At 52.4% G+C, this 17,622-nt stretch overlaps 2 protein-coding genes across 3 annotated transcripts; both read left to right on the top strand.

The window, feature by feature from the left end:
- Positions 1-1,081: 1,081 nt before the first annotated feature.
- On the top strand, positions 1,082-4,389 carry MRPL52 (mitochondrial ribosomal protein L52). The gene is given in 6 exon segments (XM_081159105.1): positions 1,082-1,148; positions 1,151-1,198; positions 1,303-1,363; positions 1,439-1,506; positions 3,584-3,648; positions 4,216-4,389. Coding segments are annotated over 6 exon segments (447 nt in total). The 5' UTR covers positions 1,082-1,096; the 3' UTR covers positions 4,369-4,389.
- A 2,079-nt stretch (positions 4,390-6,468) lies between these two features.
- Positions 6,469-16,798, top strand: MMP14 (matrix metallopeptidase 14). 2 transcript variants are annotated; one of them, XM_081119730.1, is made up of 10 exons: positions 6,469-6,830; positions 10,918-11,066; positions 11,319-11,441; positions 11,805-12,112; positions 12,604-12,765; positions 13,054-13,211; positions 13,385-13,523; positions 13,646-13,796; positions 14,268-14,383; positions 14,760-16,798. In XM_081119730.1, exons 1-10 carry the CDS (start codon positions 6,738-6,740, stop codon positions 15,089-15,091), a joined length of 1,731 nt encoding a protein of 576 aa, XP_080975856.1. In that variant the 5' UTR covers positions 6,469-6,737; the 3' UTR covers positions 15,092-16,798. The 2 variants fall into 2 exon arrangements, with proteins under 2 accessions (XP_080975856.1, XP_080975857.1); XM_081119731.1 differs by having other exon boundaries at positions 6,643-6,830; positions 12,604-12,769; positions 13,058-13,211.
- The last annotated feature ends 824 nt before the right edge of the window (positions 16,799-17,622 follow it).

Here is a 17,622-nt window from a genome sequence, read left to right as displayed (position 1 = left end):
ACAGCACATACAAGAATCAACCAATGAATGCGTAAGGGGAACAACAAATCACTGTTTCTCTCTCCTTCCCTCTCTCTCGTTAAACAAATCAATTAAATATTTTCTAAATGTTTGCACAAATGTGATATATTAAGCTTTTTTTAAATGAAGAAAGTAAGGATAAGTGACTTACCCAAGGCAAGAAAGTGATTAAAAAAGAAGAAGGAGTCACAGATCTGGATTTGCTACTTACTAGTACCTAGCTCACAAGGTTGTTGCAAAGATTAGTGTGTGGTGCTTGCTAGCTCTTACAAAAATGGAATCAGATCTTAGCTCGGGTACTTCTTCCTTAAGAAAACCTTGACAACCTACTGTAGATCAAAGTTTCCATTATATGCTCACCAACATCACACAGTCCCTTCCCAGCACTTACCTCTGCTTTAATATTACAGTAATGTGTAACTATTTGATTACTGTCTTCTCTCTATAGACTGGAAGCTCTAGCAGAATAATGTCTGTCTTGTTCTCCATAGAATCTCCTGTGCTTAATACGGTGCTTGTCACACAGCTCTTCAGTTTTGTTGGATAACCCTGGCCCGTGTGGCTCAGTAGGTTGGGCATCTTGGGGTGTACCAGGAGGTCGCCGTTCAGTCCCCGTCAGGGCACATGCGATTCGGGTGCGTACAGGAGGCGGCCAGTCCATGTTTCTCGCTCCCTCTCCCTTACTCTCTTAAAAAAAAAAAAATCAATGAAAAAATATTTTAAAAATTATCTTTGTTGGAAAAATGAGTGACAACTGGAACCCAAACTTTCTGATTCACTACAGGTTTGACTCTTAGGCTGGGAAAAATGTTCTGTGATGAGGGAGAAGATAGAATAAGGTAACGTGTATGTGACTAAACTGAGATAAAAGATAAATTTAAAAGAACTGGAGACCCCTGCAGGGAAGTCGTGTAAACAGTTCAAAGGACACGACTTCCACTGAGGACGTAACCACGACTGAGGACGCATAGGATGAACGACCGTTCTGGTTCAAATCTCGGGACCGCACTTTTGTTCTTCCCTTCCGTACAATGACCCAAGATGGCGGGGCCCGTGATTGGAAACGGGGTTCAAGATGGCGGCTTCCTACCTCCCCCGGAGCGTCGCGCGTGACCACGCCCACTTCCGGTTCCTCGGCTCAGCATGGCTGCGTTAGGGTTAGGTAGTCTGCTCCTGGGTAAGTGGGTTGCAGGGTCCGTAGGCTCGGGAGCCCGCGAAGGCGGGCCTGGGACCCCTGAGTGGCAGCACGACCTCTGTCCCAACTCTGCCGTGTTTTCCCAGCAGGTGTCCGGAGGCTGCACGGCAGCGCGGCGGCTCGGGCGGGTAGCCAGTGGAGACTCCAGTGAGTGTCGGCTTGGGGGAGGCCGGGGGGCCAGAAGCTGTGCTGAGTCCTAACCGGACTTTTTTCTCCACCCAGGCAGGGCATGGCTGCCAATCCCTCCGGCTACGGGCCCCTGACGGAGCTCCCAGACTGGTCTTACGCGGGTGAGCGCTGATCTGACCGTTAACTCTCCTTCGGAGAATTTCACCCAGAGAGAACGCCCCTGGGGAGAGCGCAGGGGCTGGGGTGGCGGTGTCAGGGTTGGGGGGTGTCTGAGTGAACAATGTGTTGAACTTTATAGGGGGAAGAATCCCTATTGTTTACTTTGTAAATTAAACTACGCCTATGGAAAATAAAGCTATTCAAGATCTTTTTGGCTTGTGCAGATAAGGAGAAGACAATTCTGACTTGGGGAGCGCCCCCCGGGAGGGGTAGTAAAGATTTCTGTTTCCCAAAGGGGGGCGTGGTTTTTAGAAAGTTAGGAAGAACCGCCCGTCTGTGTGGTGAGCATATTATTGAGAATTTGGTACCAAATGCAGGGAGAGCTCTTGGAAAGGCTGCCTAAATGAGCATCTCAGAGAGAGGAGTAGAAAAGTGGGGATTGAGGATGGTGGCCGCCCTTCAGGAAAGTCTCTTCCCTTTACTTTAAAAACAAACAAACAAAAGAAATATTAGCCCTAGGAGGGAGGACCTTAGAAAAATTGAAGCCACTCGTCCCCTATGGGACTCCACTTTACAGGTGGGAAAATTGAGGCCTACAAAAGTGAATTAATTGCCTGTGGTCGCCTACTAGGTAATAGCAAAGCCAGGACTAGAACTGGGGGCAGAGGCCAGGCCCCCTTCAACATCACAGAGACCTAGGTATTAATACCCTATTGGGTTTTAAAAGAGTATGATCCAGCTTAATCAGAGACTTGGTGCATGAGGAGGATGGTGAACATTTTTCCTACTTGTTATTTACCATAGGAAGGCTAGGATCTCCTGGAAGTAGTATGGAATATTGGAAAGACTCTGGAATTGATTCTTAATCCACACTTCTCTACTTACTAACTTTGTGGGTCTAGGACAAGTTACTTAATTGTATCTCTCAGTTTCCACACCTGTAAAAAAATACCTATCTCATATGGTCCTCATAACGATAAAATGAATCGACCAATGTAAACACCAGGCATACACAATTTTGGTTCCCTTTATTGATAAGTTATATCTCTTACCTATCTTGCTTTCAAATATTTGGGCAGAATTTTCACTATGTTTCTTTGTTGAAAGTGCCCTTTCTCTTCAGCTTCATTATAAACTATTTAAGATACTGCATCTTTTTAGTAAGTCTGCAGATATTTATGAAATTTTTATCATGTGCATATGTGCCTACACAACAGTGAAAGCTTAGTGATACAGTCCCTGATTCCAAGGAACTTAAAGTCTATCTGGGAAAACAAAGCATGGACATTTTAAAAATTAAATGGTAATACTTCAGTGTTCTGCTCCTTTCCAAAAGGATTTGAGATGGCTATATAAGGTTAAAAACAATAGTACAATTGCCCGGCTGGGCGTGTCTCAACAGTTGAGCATCGACCCAGGATCCAGGGGATCAGGATTCGATTCCTGGTCAGGGCATATGCCCAGGCTGTGGGCTTGATGCCCAGTCAGGGGCATGCAGGAGGCAGCCGATCAATGACTCTCTCATCATTGATGTTTCTATCCCTCTCCTTTCCTCTCTATGAAATCAATAAAGATATATTTAAAACAAAAACCAATAGTACAATAAATGTCCCAAGGCAAATAGATGAATGTTATATAATTGATATGTACTTCTTTCAGAAGAGAGGATTGAAGGTGTTAGAGAAGAGGTTCTTGGACAGGTAGGCCTTGAGGTGGGCCTAAGGATGATAATTTGGCTAGAAGGAAAGGCAACAGGTGTTTGTCTCGGTATGGAGTTGGGTGGAATTTAGCAAAGACTGGTAGTGCATTTGCTTGAGTGGAGGGTTTCTGAAGATAAAACAGGCGATTCAGCATTGCAAAGAACCTTGAATTCCAAGCTAATGAGGGGTAAGTGAAATAAGAACATGCCTGGGAGCTTATTCTTTGTGGTTCTGGCATACTTCACCCTTGAGGATGAGGGACATGTTTTAGGGTGTGAAATAGAAAAGAGGAGCTAGAAATTGGTTTTTCCCTCATTTCTGTCAATGCTTTCACAAGGTGCTACAGGTCATTTGCCTTTTCTCTCACTTCTATCTACAGATGGGCGCCCTGCTCCTCCAATGAAAGGCCAGCTTCGAAGACAAGCCCAAAGGGAGAAGTTTGCAGTGAGTGGCTAGAGACCCAGCCAGGGCAACCTGCATGTAATCTGAAGGAGAAAGTTTAAATCGTAATTTGTCTTGAGCTGTGTTGACACCTAAGCTAACATGTATCCTTCACACTAAGGTTTTAAGAGCCAAAGGTTTTTTGTTGTTGTCTTTAATATGTCTTTAGAGAGAGGAAGGGAAGAGAGGGAGAGAGACAGATAGAAACATCAATGATGAGAGAGTCATTGATCCACTGCCTCCTGCACGCCCCACACTTGGGATGGAGCCTGCATAGGTCATTGCTCAACCCCTGAGCCACGCCCGCCAGGCAAGAGCCAAAGGTTTTAACAGTACTGTGAGCAGGAAGGGATAGAGTGGGGTACTCCTGGGCAGGAACCAGTAGTCACATTCTGCCACACATTTTGCTGTCTTCCTCCTGCTTCCCAGCCCAGGACCTGGTCCCACCCCTTCCCGTCAGCAGTGTCATTTTCCAGCTGAAACCTCTGACTTTGATCTGTGAGGGAAAGGATGTATGGTGCAGAGCTCAAGCCCCAGATGTTATTCACACTGTTTTCCTGTCTGTTTCAGAGACGAGTTGTATTACTGTCACAGGAAATGGATGCTGGATTACAGACATGGCAACTCAGGCAGCAGGAGAAGTTGCAAGAAGAAGAAAGGAAGAAGAAAAATGCTCTTAAACCTAAAGGGGCTGCTCTTCAGAACTCAATACCAAGTCAATAAAAAGCAGTTCCTGTTTCCCTTTCCCAGCCTCTCTCTGGCTTTCTTTTCTATCACCTAGATGCCTCATCCCAGCCATTTTTTTGTTCCCTATCTATCTTCAGAGCAAAAGAGCTTGGACACCAGGCTATAAGAGCATTGCCCGGAAGGGTTGGCTCCATGTCCTCACCCCTGGCTCCCTTCCAGTTCAGGGAAATCTTGCTCTGGGATATTTACTCCGTCCTTTGCAGGTCATAGGACTGACCCAACTATGAGCAGTTACTGCTCTGCAAACATGAAAAAGGGGCAGCAGTTTTCTTGGTCTTAGCCACCATTCAAGCCTTGAAAAGCCTATACACAGCTTAATCTGCATACAGGTACACATTTAAAAATGTTTTGATGAAAAAGACTTTCCAGCTGAGGTCCATTTCTTGGCAAGCAACTGGTATCAGTTTTTCTAAACCAGATACATGGCCCAAGACGATACCCCCATTGGGAAGGCTGACATGGGAAGAACCACACTTGGGTGTTGCATGTTCAAAAGATTTGGATCTTGAGGTTTCCATGGTTCTGATTGAATTCCAGAGATTGGTTGGAGAGAGGGCTGCCCTCCTGACCCCAACTTGTGTGGGGAGCCCTGGAGGTACTCAGCTCCCAAACAGTCACTGTGGGGTAGGTATTTCCCATATGTCTCTCACAAATCTCTTAGCTGTCCCCCAAGACCCAGGGAAACCTTTCCTTTTGTTTAATGTTTTTATTAATTTTTAGAGAGAGAAACATCAATGACAGAGAAACATGGATCAGCTGCCTCCTGCACGCCCCCTACCAGGGATTGAGAACGTAACCCCAGTATGTCCTGACTAGGAGGAGAACCAGCCACCTCTTGGTGCATGGGACAACTCTCAACCAGCTGAGCCACACCGGCTGGGCAAACCTTTCATTTTATTGATCAAGGCTCCTCTCATGGTTTCTGTGTGGAAAGGACCTTTGCTCCCATTATAATATACAACTCTGGACTTTTTTTCCATTTTCATGTCACAAACTTGTGTTAGTTCCTGGATCTCTAGGATTTCTGGAGCTTCCTACCTGACCTAATTTCTGTCCAGCCTTGGAGTTATTCCTTACTTTGCTTTCTTTCCCTCCTTCCCCCCAATACCACCTCCTTCTCTCACTGACCAATATAATTCTTGGATCTTAAATTTTGCTGATGGTCAAGTTTTCTGTCTCCCACACTTTTCCTGCTTGTTGGTGTGCTTCTCCAGATCTAGTTCTCAACCTCTTATCTGTCTCCCTTTCTCAGTCAGCTTTAGCCTGCCCTCCCCCTTCCTTGCATACCTCCACCTTTTGTTCTCAGAGACTAGCCAAGTCCTTGAAGGAGATTTTACCCTTGAAGTAACTGCCTCCTTTTCCAGTGTAGGGAACTACACCCTAAAGTCCCAACTTCCAATCTCTCTTTTAACACATCAAATTCGATTTGCTTTTTCCCAGATTCCATGGCCTTGCACCCCTTTCCTCCCCAGCCACTTCTAATTTAAGGAGCAGCAAGATTGCAAGTTCCATAATAAAGGGAGCGCGTTTGTTCTTCTGTAAGGATGCCCTCCCAGATCCAGTGTGGTGGTGGGGTTTGATGGGTAGTTGGATTTTGTTGTTCGTTTGTTTGTTTATTCTGCAACGGGACAGAGATGATTGTCAAGAATAAGAGACAGATTTAATTTGGTTTAGTCACAGGTCCCAACAGACAACTCCGGTCTCAGGACATGGAAGACCCCCCGCCACCACCCCAGACTCTGAACTTGTTTGCCCCAGCCACTGAGCCTCCCAGTACTTCCCACTCTGAGGTGAGACAAACGCTGAATACCAGAGGAATCAAGCCATCCAAAATGTGCTTAGGGGGAGAAAATCTCCCACATCCCGTCCCCTGGGTCCCCCCACAGTCCCCTGCTCTCGGCTGTGGCTTCAACCCCTGGAGATGGCAGCCTTCACCACAGAAAGGCAACTTAGGTTTGGTTTTTGTGTGTGTGCTTTTTTTTACCGGGCTCTTGGCTGTAATTGGATTCAGGCAGAAACAACCACGTCCGCACCGGGAAAGGAGGGCATTGGGGCGGGGGCGGAGGCGAGGCCATGGGAGAAGGGAGGGACCAGAGGGAGAGAGCGAGAGGGACTGCGCTCCAGTTCGCCGACTAAGCAGAAGAAAGATCAAAAACCGGAGTAGAGGGGAAGAGCAAACAGGCGCTTTCAAGAACAGTTGCCTCATCTCCAGTCGGTCAGCGCTCTAGGAATCCAAACTCAGTGCCTCCCGAAGACAAAGGAGCCCGAGGGCGCGGCGGCGCGACCGCAGGGCTTGGGCGCCGCCGCGGAGCCGCACGGCCGGTCAGCCCGCACGGTCGCGGACCATGTCTCCTGCCCCACTGCCCGCCCGCAGTCTGCTGCTCCCCCTGCTCGCGCTCGTCGCCCTCAGCTCGGCCCAAAGCAGCTTCAGCCCCGAAGTAAGTGAGCTCCTGCAGCCCTGCCCGGGTCGTGCTACCGAGGAGGCTAGCGCGGGGGTCTCCAAGGGGCCAGCCCCAGTGGGAGCGGAGGGCTCTCGAGGTCTCGGCTGCTCCGGCCTGCAAGATCCCCTCCTTTTCCTTTCCCTCCTCATCCAGACTTCCAAGTCGATCCAACTTTTGCCTCCTCCACCCCACCCGCGCGCCGCCTCCTTTCCCACTCCTTTCCTTGGAAGAACTTTACAGCCAGACCCACTCCCCACCCTCACCAATTCCCCTGGGCTCAGAGCTCAGCTCTTGAACCAGTTGGCAGCCTTAAAATATTTGGACTCCGCTCAGACCCCGCGCAGTCTTGGTTCTTGTCATGTGCGAGGGTTTGTTGTTTCTTCAACTTTCCAGCTCTCCCGCGCTCTCCCGCCCGCGCTCGCCAGCGCCCGGCGCCCGGGGAGGGCTCTGGAGGACCGCGGCCCCGGCCCCCCGCGCTGCAGCCGCTGCCCTCCGCCCGCGCATCTGCGCCCAGGTGGGGTCGCAAGTGGACTGCGGAGAGGCCCTTGCCCCCCTCCGCCCCCGGCTCCCCGGGAGGAGCCGTCTGGGTGCAGGCCCCTGAGCCCTGGCGTCGAGGGTCGCAGCGCTGGCGCCCTGGCCGCCTCTGCGGACACACAAAGCTCTCCTTGTGAGCGGGGGCTCGGCCGGGCCGCCGCCTCCTCCCCGGCCCCCTCCCCCGTCGGCGCCTTTAGGCCCTTTTTGTCGTTCTTGTTAATTGTTTTTCTGCGTTAATTGCTTGGAGACTGGGGATGTCGCACGAGGGAGTGGGGAGAGGGCCTGGGCTCGCGCGCCTGCACAGGTCTCCACTGACTCCGGCGCCCCCCACCCATTTGCCCACCCGTCCGAGAGGAAGTCGCGTGGGAGTTGTCTGAGGAGGTTTTTCTTCTCTCTCTCTTTTATTTTGGGGTGAAGGTGGGAGACAGATTTGATCAGCTTCTTATTTTGGGACATCCCAACCCACTCAGCTCTGCCTGGGTGCCTGGGTGCGGTCTGGAGGGGCGAGGACGAGCCCGAGAGGGGGGAGGGGATCTGGACTTGGCTTCCTTCGACCCCGTGGGCGCCCTGGTTCCACCCCTAGAGGAAACATCTCCAGAAAGAGCACACTGGCTGCCCTGAAGGGATCTGAGGCTGAAAGGAAAAGGGTGGCCCTAGGAATGGGGGTGACCAGGAAGTGTGAAAATCTGCCCTGTGGCTAATCTTGGCATTGGCCAGGAGGAGGAGGCATCCTCTTTCCAGGCGTGGAGTCTTCATTTGAGGCCCAAAAGGAGAGCTCCCAACAAAAGGAGCCAGGGCATCTTAGGGGTAGCCCACTGCCAACATCGCCTGCCCTGCCTTCCTCCTTCCCCTGTCCCATTAGGCCTCCTAAAGGAGGGGCAGCAGCCTTCCCTCTGCTTTAAGTGGGTCATGGGCAGTCCCAGTGCCAGAACTACCATTTGTTTTTGGGCCATGGAGGGGTGGGAGGCAGAAGGAGGAAGGAGCAGGCCCAGATCCCATCAAGGGCCTGCTGGAGAGCCAGAGATCCCGCTCCCCCCCCCCAACACAGGCAACCTGGACTCCTAGGCCAAAGGTGGGACCAGATCCTTTGACTTTCCCCTAAGGCAGATTTTCACTTGGCCTGCTTGCTGAGGCACACTGCTGTACTGCAAGAATTTTAAAACGTGCAATACCTGACTATTTAGTCAGGGGCATTGACCTCTTTTGCCTTCAGTTGTCTAAAAAATGACATCAGCCAACACAGTAATGCCGTCTGGTGTGAATGAATCAAAATCATACCTATTTTTTTTGTCAGATCGGCAAAAAATATAACTTTTTTTTTGGTGTGCCACAGAACTTGAGTAATTAGTTTATGTGCCATGAGATGAAAAGGTTGAAAATCACTGCCTGAGGGGAATACCTTGCACATTCAGTTTTCAAGACAAAGCCAACCGAGTTCTTTGACCCAACATAGTTGCTCCCTCTCCAGGCCAATGTAAGGGAAAAGCTGGGGTGGCCTAGGCCTCAGGCAGCCCGGTTCCTCCCACCAGGCCTCCATAGTTCTGCACCAGTTTGAGAACAGCCCTCTCTTCCCCTTGGCCTGTCTGGCACTCAGCCCTCCCCCCCCCCCCAAGCCGCAGACACAAGAGTCCTCTCTTCTGTGGTTCCAACCTCATAGTCTCTGTGGCTCTTGCTTTGCTCAGAGTCTGCCCCTGTGAGGGAAGAAAGCCTAGGCCTGGAGGAGAGGGATTGGGGCACCTCCTTCCCAGGCCTTTCAGTTCTGACTTCAGGGAAGTCCCTTTTTTTTTATTCTTTATTTTTAACTATTGGGTGTGGGGTGGAGGTTTTAAAATTCTTTACACCTGCCTACCTTCCTGAGACTCATCAGGAAGAGGGATTTATCCCAGAGCTCTTGGCTGTGGATTCTCCCCACCTCTGCCACCCACCCACCTGTCATCCTGCCCTAGAATTCCCCTTAGTTTCGCTCCCTGAGGTGTGAGGAAGCCTGACCTCAGTCCTGGCGATCTCCTGCTCTGTGTAAGTCACTCTAATCCTTCCCCAAAGCTGAACTCCTACCAGGGGTCAAAGCCTGGGGTATGTCTACCTCACAGGTGAGGCTAGGGGCAAAGGGAGTTTTCTGCATACTCAGGCATAGGCCACAGCAGGCTTTCTGCAGGCACTAGCTGAGGCATCACCCAGCACAGGTCGGGGCAAGCATACATCTGTTGAAGTGCAGCCAGGCCTGCAGCACCCTGCTTTGCTACTCTCTGGTATACCAGAGGTTAAACTTCTCTCCCTCTTCTACCCTTGAGGTGGGGCTCTCAGAGCAGGGTGGTGCTAGGGTTACTCTGGCCAGGCATGTTGGCTGGGGAAAGGCTGGGTTGTTTACATCTCGGACCTCCATTATCCTTGGGGGATCACTTCCCAAAACCATGCTGTAATTCTTGCCCCTACAGGCTCAGGTCCCCAGTCAGTCAGCTGCTCCTGAATCACCTCTAGCCCCTATGCATGAGCACTGTTTCACCACCAGGGCGTGGGCCTAGAGGTGAAGGGCCACATGGAGATTTATCCTAATAACCTGGGGTGGAGGTTGCAGCACCTAACAACAGCAGCCTCAGCCTCTCTGCACCTTAAGCTCCCATCCCAGGCAACATGCCAACATGCAGCCCCTCTCTGGACTGCTTAAGAAGGCAATGCTGGAGCAGGGACGAGCTGTCTAGGTAGTCTCTCCCTGTAGGAAAATCCAAGTATTTTCATATCCCATATATAACTTGGCTCATTTTACTTTTCAGGCTTTAGGAACACACTCCATTGTTCTTAAAATAAAGGCTGACTTTTTCCTCAATGAAGTTTTCCAGTGCATGTATCTTTCAATCATACACCAAAAACCTAACTTTACTTTAAGGCAATATGCCAGCCTTTATATTATGAACAATTCACAACATACCTGAAATAAAATGCAGTCACCAAGTCTTCACCTCACCACCATCTCCCACTCCCTCTACTGAGATCCTTAAATGGACCATTTGGGTTCCAAGCTCTAGGTCAGATGCTGCTTGGATGGAAACAGTGGCAGGATCCTGGCTCTGGCTGCATCACACCTCTCTCCACCTGCGGAGGCCCCAGCTCCCCCTATCAACAGCCAGCCTCAGCCCTAGCTCCTTTTCTGCCCTCCTTTCTTTAAAAAACTCTCAGCTGTGAGGGTCCTGGAAGCTTGGCATCCCCTCCCATGAGGGCCTCATGCCAGGCCCAAAAGTGGAGCCCCTCAGCCTCTCCCCTCTCCACCCTGAGAAGACATCTGAGAACTCAGTTAAACAACCATGGTTCCCATCAAAACACTATAGCCAAAGTCCAGAGCTGGGGCCCACGCTCCAAGAGGATAAGCCATACTGGGGCCTGAGCCAGAATTCAGGTCCAGCCTTGGAGTTCCTCCAGACCCACTGCCAGAGCCAGGCTGAAGGCTCATTGCCTTTTCTTCATCAAGTGGAGGGTGCATGCCAGGTACCATGAGGAGGTAGAGGCTTCCCTTGGGCCAGGTGGGGATGCCCTAAACCACATCCCTTCCCTACAGGCCTGGCTGCAGCAGTATGGCTACCTGCCCCCTGGGGACCTGCGTACCCACACACAGCGCTTACCTCAGTCACTCTCAGCTGCCATCGCTGCCATGCAGAGGTTCTACGGCCTGCGAGTGACAGGCAAGGCTGATGCAGACACCATGAAGTAAGTGCTAGACCCTGGCAGGGATTCTGCCCAGCACAGACTGACACAAGACTGAGCACCATAGAAGTTGCTACCTGAATGCCTGACCCCTGTCCCTATACCTCATTGCCACATGCTGATCCTGACCCTCTTGTTATTCTTCCTGACCCTCCCCACACTGACCCTGGGGCCTGACAGTCCCCCTGTCTTCTGAAGACCTTTCTCTTTCATACACTATACTGACCCCAGTCTTCACACTTCAACCTACCTCAGGGCCATGAAGCGCCCCCGCTGTGGTGTTCCAGACAAGTTCGGTGCTGAGATCAAGGCCAACGTTCGAAGGAAGCGCTATGCTATCCAGGGCCCCAAATGGCATCATAATGAGATTACTTTCTGGTGAGTCTAACAGGCAAGTGGCCTTTCTCACATTGGGTTACCCTTCCCTATCAGTGTGCTTACAGAGACTCAGAGACATCTTGCCATACTCACCTCTTCCTTGGATGCATCTTTGGGAGTGGGGAGGAAAATGGCTATAACCCTGGAGAGGAGTGTAGCCTGTAAGGGGGAAAGGACACACCCAGGGCCAGCAAGCCAAAGCCTGGGGGTCCCCTGAGTTCTCAGTACTTGAGGCAGAGGCATCTTGAGGTGGCAAAGGTGGCTGAGCAGTTCAGTTAGACCTGGGAGAGTACAGGGAAGGAGAATTTTGTCCCCTGTAATCCTAACATACTCTAATCCTCTCCCCACGTGGCTGAACCTCAGCATCCAGAATTACACCCCCAAGGTAGGCGAGTATGCCACATATGAGGCCATCCGCAAGGCATTCCGCGTGTGGGAGAGTCACACACCGCTGCATTTCCGAGAGGTACCCTATTCCTACATCCTCGAGGGCCATGAGAAGCAGGCTGACATCATGATCTTCTTCGCTGAAGGCTTTCATGGCGACAGCACGCCCTTCGATGGCGAAGGTGGCTTCCTCGCACACGCCTACTTCCCAGGCCCCAACATTGGAGGGGACACCCACTTTGACTCTGCTGAGCCCTGGACTGTCCAAAATGAGGATCTGAATGGTGAGCCCTGGGACTCTTATTCTGGGGAGAGTCATCAATCATTTGTACAGGGTTCTCCTACCTTCTCCCAAAACCGCATACCCCAAAATCTCAGGGCTGCAAGGGACCACAAAGATCTCCAAGTCTGACTTCCAACAAAAGCAGGAATCCGGTTTTGAACTACTTATACGTGGCTCCTTCCCTCACCCAATAATTGACTTCTCAGTCAAAGACTTCAAAGCCTCCACATCACCCACTTTTCCAAACAAATGTCATCCCAGAATAAGCAGGCCCAGATAGGGCCTCAGCTTCCCTTAACACAAGTTTCCTAGGATTGGGATCCAGCCCCAGAGCACTCTCACCTCCTCCAGAAGAGCAGGGTGGCTCTGTGGCTTTTTGAGTGGAAAACGTGGCAGGCAGGCTTAGGTGTGAAACTGATGCCTCTGATGGGGAAGCTGGGAGCCTGAGGGAAGGGACCTAGGCTGCCATCATAACCCTCTCCCTCCCTCCAGGGAATGACATCTTTCTGGTGGCTGTGCATGAGCTGGGCCATGCCCTGGGCCTCGAGCATTCCAATGATCCCTCGGCCATCATGGCACCCTTTTACCAGTGGATGGACACCGAGAACTTCGTGCTGCCTGACGATGACCGCCGGGGCATCCAGCAACTTTATGGCAAGTAATCTCTACCCACACCCACTCCTTTCTCTCTAGAGGTTCCTTGTCTCTGTCTTCCTGGTCTGCATATTTCTTCCCCTCTCCCGTGCCCTACAGTCTCCCCACACCCCTCCGCCTGACTCTGCCTCTGTCTGCTCCCACTTTTGAGTCCACCTTTTCTGCCCTCTCTTAGTTGACTGCTTCACTCTCCCTCCACCCTTTCCGAGAGTGTTGTCTGCCCATATGTATATCCTTTCCTCTCCCTCTGCCACCCAGTCTGAAGTGCTCCTGTGTTCTCTGCCCCAGGGAGTAAGTCAGGCCCCACCAAGATGCCCCCTCAACCCAGGACCACCTCCAGGCCCTCTTTCCCTGATAAGCCCAAAAACCCCACCTATGGGCCCAACATCTGTGATGGGAACTTTGACACTGTGGCTGTGCTTCGAGGGGAGATGTTTGTCTTCAAGGTGAGAGGAAGAAATGGGCTGGTTTGGGGGACAAAAGGGCTCTATGACCAGAAGGCAGGGTGGAAACAGCAGCAGGAGGACTGAAAACTAAAAACGGAGGCAGTGGGGAGCTTTGGGGACTGAGCAGGACTAAGTGACAAGACCTAATGAACTCTCGCCTCGACTGCCTCCAGGAGCGCTGGTTCTGGCGGGTGAGGAATAACCAAGTGATGGATGGCTACCCAATGCCCATCGGCCAGTTCTGGCGGGGCCTGCCTGCGTCCATCAACACTGCCTACGAGAGGAAGGACGGCAAATTTGTCTTCTTCAAAGGTAGCCAGGCCTTAGTTGCTGGGGGCAGGGAATCTCCTTGGATGAGCAGGTTCCACTTGACTCCTGCATAGACCCTAGAACCCAAGTGGGACCTAGATCCTGCCCTTCTGTCTCCTCCCCAGGAGATAAGCACTGGGTGTTTGACGAAGCTTCCCTGGAACCTGGCTACCCCAAGCACATTAAGGAGCTGGGTCGAGGACTGCCTACTGACAGGATTGATGCCGCTCTCTTTTGGATGCCCAATGGAAAGACCTACTTTTTCCGGGGAAACAAGTAAGACCTTAACCCCTTAAACCCAGGCCTCCCTTCTCAGCTACCATTATCAGATTCCCTCATTTCTGGAGGAAGGCCCATTTACCCCTGGGATGTTTCCCTGGAGAAGGAGTTGGCTGAGCCTCTGTTGTTGCCTAGCAATGGGCAGCCTCCATTGGGTGCTGAGTGAGTGGGATGTGACCCGGTCACCATTTCAGACCTGGTCATTTGACGCCTCCTGCCCCCAGCACCATGCCTCCGCTCCAGCAGCCTGGCACTGTCATTAAGGGCTGCTGCTGGCTCCTTACAGCCTAGGCCCTGCCTCCCACCCCCACCTTCCGCAGCTTTCAACTGTAGGCCCTCATTACTCAAAACCCCTGTCCAGAGCCACCCTTACCTTGCTGGTGAATTCAGTCCTGGGTCCTGCTACCCTCTGAGGAAGTGCCCAGTGTCCAACCACTTCCCTTTCTCCTCTCCTCTCCTCTCCACCAGGTACTACCGTTTCAACGAGGAGCTCAGGGCAGTGGACAGCGAGTACCCCCAAAACATCAAGGTCTGGGAAGGAATCCCTGAGTCTCCCAGAGGGTCATTCATGGGCAGCAATGAAGGTGAGAGGGGCATGGGAGGTGTCTGTGAGGGGAGGGATCGGAACAAGTAGTTAGAATGGAGAAGGAAAGATGGAGAATATGGTGGGAAAATAATGACGATGATGATAACACTGGAGCCCTTGCCGTGGGTCAGGCACCAGGCTCAGTGCTTTCCACGTGTCAGACCCCTTGGTCCCCACCACTCCTCCAACCTGGTACTAGAATTACCACTTTTATAACGGAGGGAACTACTGCTTGGAAAGGTTAAGAGATGAACTCAGTGGCCCACACACTGACAGATTTTCCTCCTGCTCTTTTCTCTGGGTCTCCTGGACGCTGCCCCCCCCCCCCCCCCCCCCCCGTGTCTTCTTCGCCACGTGCTTGCTGACCCCTGCAGTTTTCACGTACTTCTACAAGGGGAACAAATACTGGAAATTCAACAACCAGAAGCTGAAAGTAGAGCCAGGCTACCCCAAGTCAGCCCTGAGGGACTGGATGGGCTGCCCCTCGGGGGGCCGGCCGGATGCGGGGACTGAGGAGGAAACGGAAGTGATCATCATCGAAGTGGATGAGGAGGGCAGCGGGGCGGTGAGCGCGGCCGCTGTGGTGCTGCCTGTGCTGCTGCTGCTCCTGGTGCTGGCAGTGGGCCTCGCAGTCTTCTTCTTCAGGCGCCACGGGACCCCCAAGCGACTGCTCTATTGCCAGCGGTCCCTGCTGGACAAGGTCTGACCCCCACCGCTGCCGCCCACTCCTACCATGTGGACTTTGCCTCTGAAGGCCAGTGGCAGCAGATGGTGGTGGGTGGGCTGCTCCCGCCCGTTCCAGACTCCCTCCCCAACACCGCCTCCCTTCTCTGTCCCATGACTGGCCCCTCCCACCCTCAACCCTGGCATCGCTTCTTCCCTAGATGCGTCCCCTGGGGGCTAACAGGGGCCACCCCTTCCAGTCCCTGCCCCTCAGGGGCCCCTGTAGCTTGGTGTATGTCCATCCCCATCTGAATGTCTTGGCTCTGCACTTGAAGGCAGGACCCTCAGACCTCACTGGTAAAGGTCAAATGGGGTCATCTGCTCCTTTTCTATTCCCTGACATACCTTTAACCTCTGAACTCTGACCTCAGGAGGCTCTGGGCACTCCAGCCCCAGCAAGCCCCCAGGTGTACCCAATTGGCAGCCTCCTACCACTCTTTCTGGCTAAAGGGAATCTAACCTTTTGTGGGGGGAGACCCTGAGAGAGTGGGGGTCTCTCACCTTAAGACCTTGGGAGGAAAGCTCAGAGAGGGTCAGTCCTCTCCACAGAGATCTGCCTCTCCCCCACCTACTGCCCCTGAGAACTTCATGGAAGGAGCCTGAGCCATTAAGGAGTAAACTGAGGCTGCAGAAACCCTTGACAGCCCTACCCTCCCAAATGCTAGCCTTGGATGGGGATGTCAAGGTTGGAAGAGCTGAGACTAGGGGGTGCAGCTATCAGGGTGGAGCCATAGGAAGAGACACAATGCAGAGTCCTGGGAGTGAGCCTCAAGGCCACAGAGAAAGAACCATACTCAAATGCAGGCAGCTGGGGCAAGTGCCAGGGGCAGAGCAGTCAGAGGGGACAGGATGGGACCAAAAGAAGGTGCAGCAGGAGTCGATGGCTGGAGGTTGAATAGGCCAGGCCATCAGGGATGCCACAGGGTGGGCTGTGGTACCTGGGGGAAGGCACATTTTACTGGAGCTCTCAGGAAGGGCCTGAGAAAGGCACACCTGCTCCTCCCGGTGCCTTCCCTCTGACCAGACAGCACAGAGGAGAAGGGTGAGGAGCCTGGAGAAAGGAACAGAGATAGCACATCCAGGGACTGGTGACTGGCCTTTAATGAAAGTAGCCACCTAGTTAGGGAGCCGGAAGCTCCCAGCAACAGGCAGTGCCCAGTCAGCTTGCCTCAGCCGGCCTCAGAGAGGGCAAGTGCCTGTGCGTTTCTTGTTTCTCGGTCAGGTTACCACTTCCTGATGCCCCCACCCCTCAGCCCATCCTATCCACGTCCTGCCCCCCCTCACCCCCACCCAGCCTACCCATTGGAAGTCTCCTTCAGCCGCCAAAGGTGGTCATGGTACCGGGGACTTGGGAGAGTGAGAGACCCTTCTGAGAGTGAAAGGAGAGGGACGTCAGGGTGGGGGCATGGGGGGGTGGGGGAAAATGGGGTGAACGGTGCTGGCAGTTCGGCTAAATTTGTCTTGTTTGGGTTTTTTGTTTTGTTTAATGTATATTTTTATTATAATTATTATATATGAATTCCCTTCAAATCGTTCCTTTTTGTTAACAAGGGGCATGGGGAGGGGTGGGGGTGGGGGGCAGAGGCATCCGACCCCAGGAACCTGCAGGGCGGGGCTGGGTCAGTGCCCTCTAAGGACATTTTTTACCTTGTTCAACCTTTCCACAAAGAATAAATGGTGTTTCACATTCCTTGTGTGGCTGCAGTTCTCTCACAGGGTGAATGGGATGTGGCTATGACTGGAATAGAAAAGGGGGGGAGAGCGTGCTCATGAGCAATGCTTTACAGGAGGTGGGGTTTCGCTATTTTTCATCCAGGAGTATGGTTATTCCTGGTAGACAAAGGGATTTAGGGGCCAGAGTTGGGGAGGAGGGCATACTCCATAGGGGCAGGGAATCATTCCACAGAGCCCAGCTCCTCCCTCCCAACCTGGCCTAAGGGGCTACCTTTGAGGCTCAGGGCTACAGAGGCAAGAGGAAGTGGTCAAGCTGAGGCCACTCGGAAAATCTGCCTAAATTGCTTTACCCCCGTCCTGTGATCTGGCCGCAGATCCTGTTTCCTCAAGCCTGTCTGCTGTTGGGAGATTCCCAGGATCACATTCAGCCCCAGGCTCTGTGGCAGGCCTTCCATCCCAGCCCTCAGGATCTAAGCCTCTTCTGGGCCTGGTGCTCAGCTTCTAGGGCAGAGATAACGGGAAAAAGAGGTTGCCCCATGGCCAACTAGGAGCATCCTATCTGATGAAACAGGGATCTCACCCCAATTGCCCAGGAGAGGCAGGATGGTCAGGTTGTAAGGGCAGAACAGAATAGCAAGGCTTTGTTTCCTCTTTCCTTAGAAACTGCTGCCCAGACAGGGTTCCCAGGCTGCCCCCACCCTTCCTCTGAAACCAGCCTGAAGGGAGGAATGGCTCAGTTGCTGAGTCAGCTCAGCTGGAGGGGAGCAGTCCTCTCCTCCTCCCCCCCTTTCCCTTCCTGCCTCAGCCCAGCCCACCCTGGGCTTCAGCCCAGGTCCCCTC

Source organism: Miniopterus schreibersii (genome assembly GCF_964146895.1).
Source record: "Miniopterus schreibersii genome assembly, chromosome: 1".
NCBI classification, from domain to species: Eukaryota; Metazoa; Chordata; class Mammalia; order Chiroptera; family Miniopteridae; genus Miniopterus; species Miniopterus schreibersii.
The sequence above is the reverse complement of the archived record's forward strand: the minus strand, read 5'-3'. Positions and strand labels throughout refer to the sequence as shown.

What these genes read in the sequence shown, in the direction of transcription:
- MMP14 (XM_081119730.1), top strand. Translation starts at nt 6,738, where the DNA reads ATGTCTCCTGCCCCACTGCCCGCCCGCAGTCTGCTGCTCCCCCTGCTC. An exon ending in GCTGATGCAGACACCATGAA is followed by an intron (nt 11,067 to 11,318) that starts GTAAGTGCTAGA and finishes AACCTACCTCAG; the next exon opens with GGCCATGAAGCGCCCCCGCT. An exon ending in CAAATTTGTCTTCTTCAAAG is followed by an intron (nt 13,524 to 13,645) that starts GTAGCCAGGCCT and finishes TCTCCTCCCCAG; the next exon opens with GAGATAAGCACTGGGTGTTT.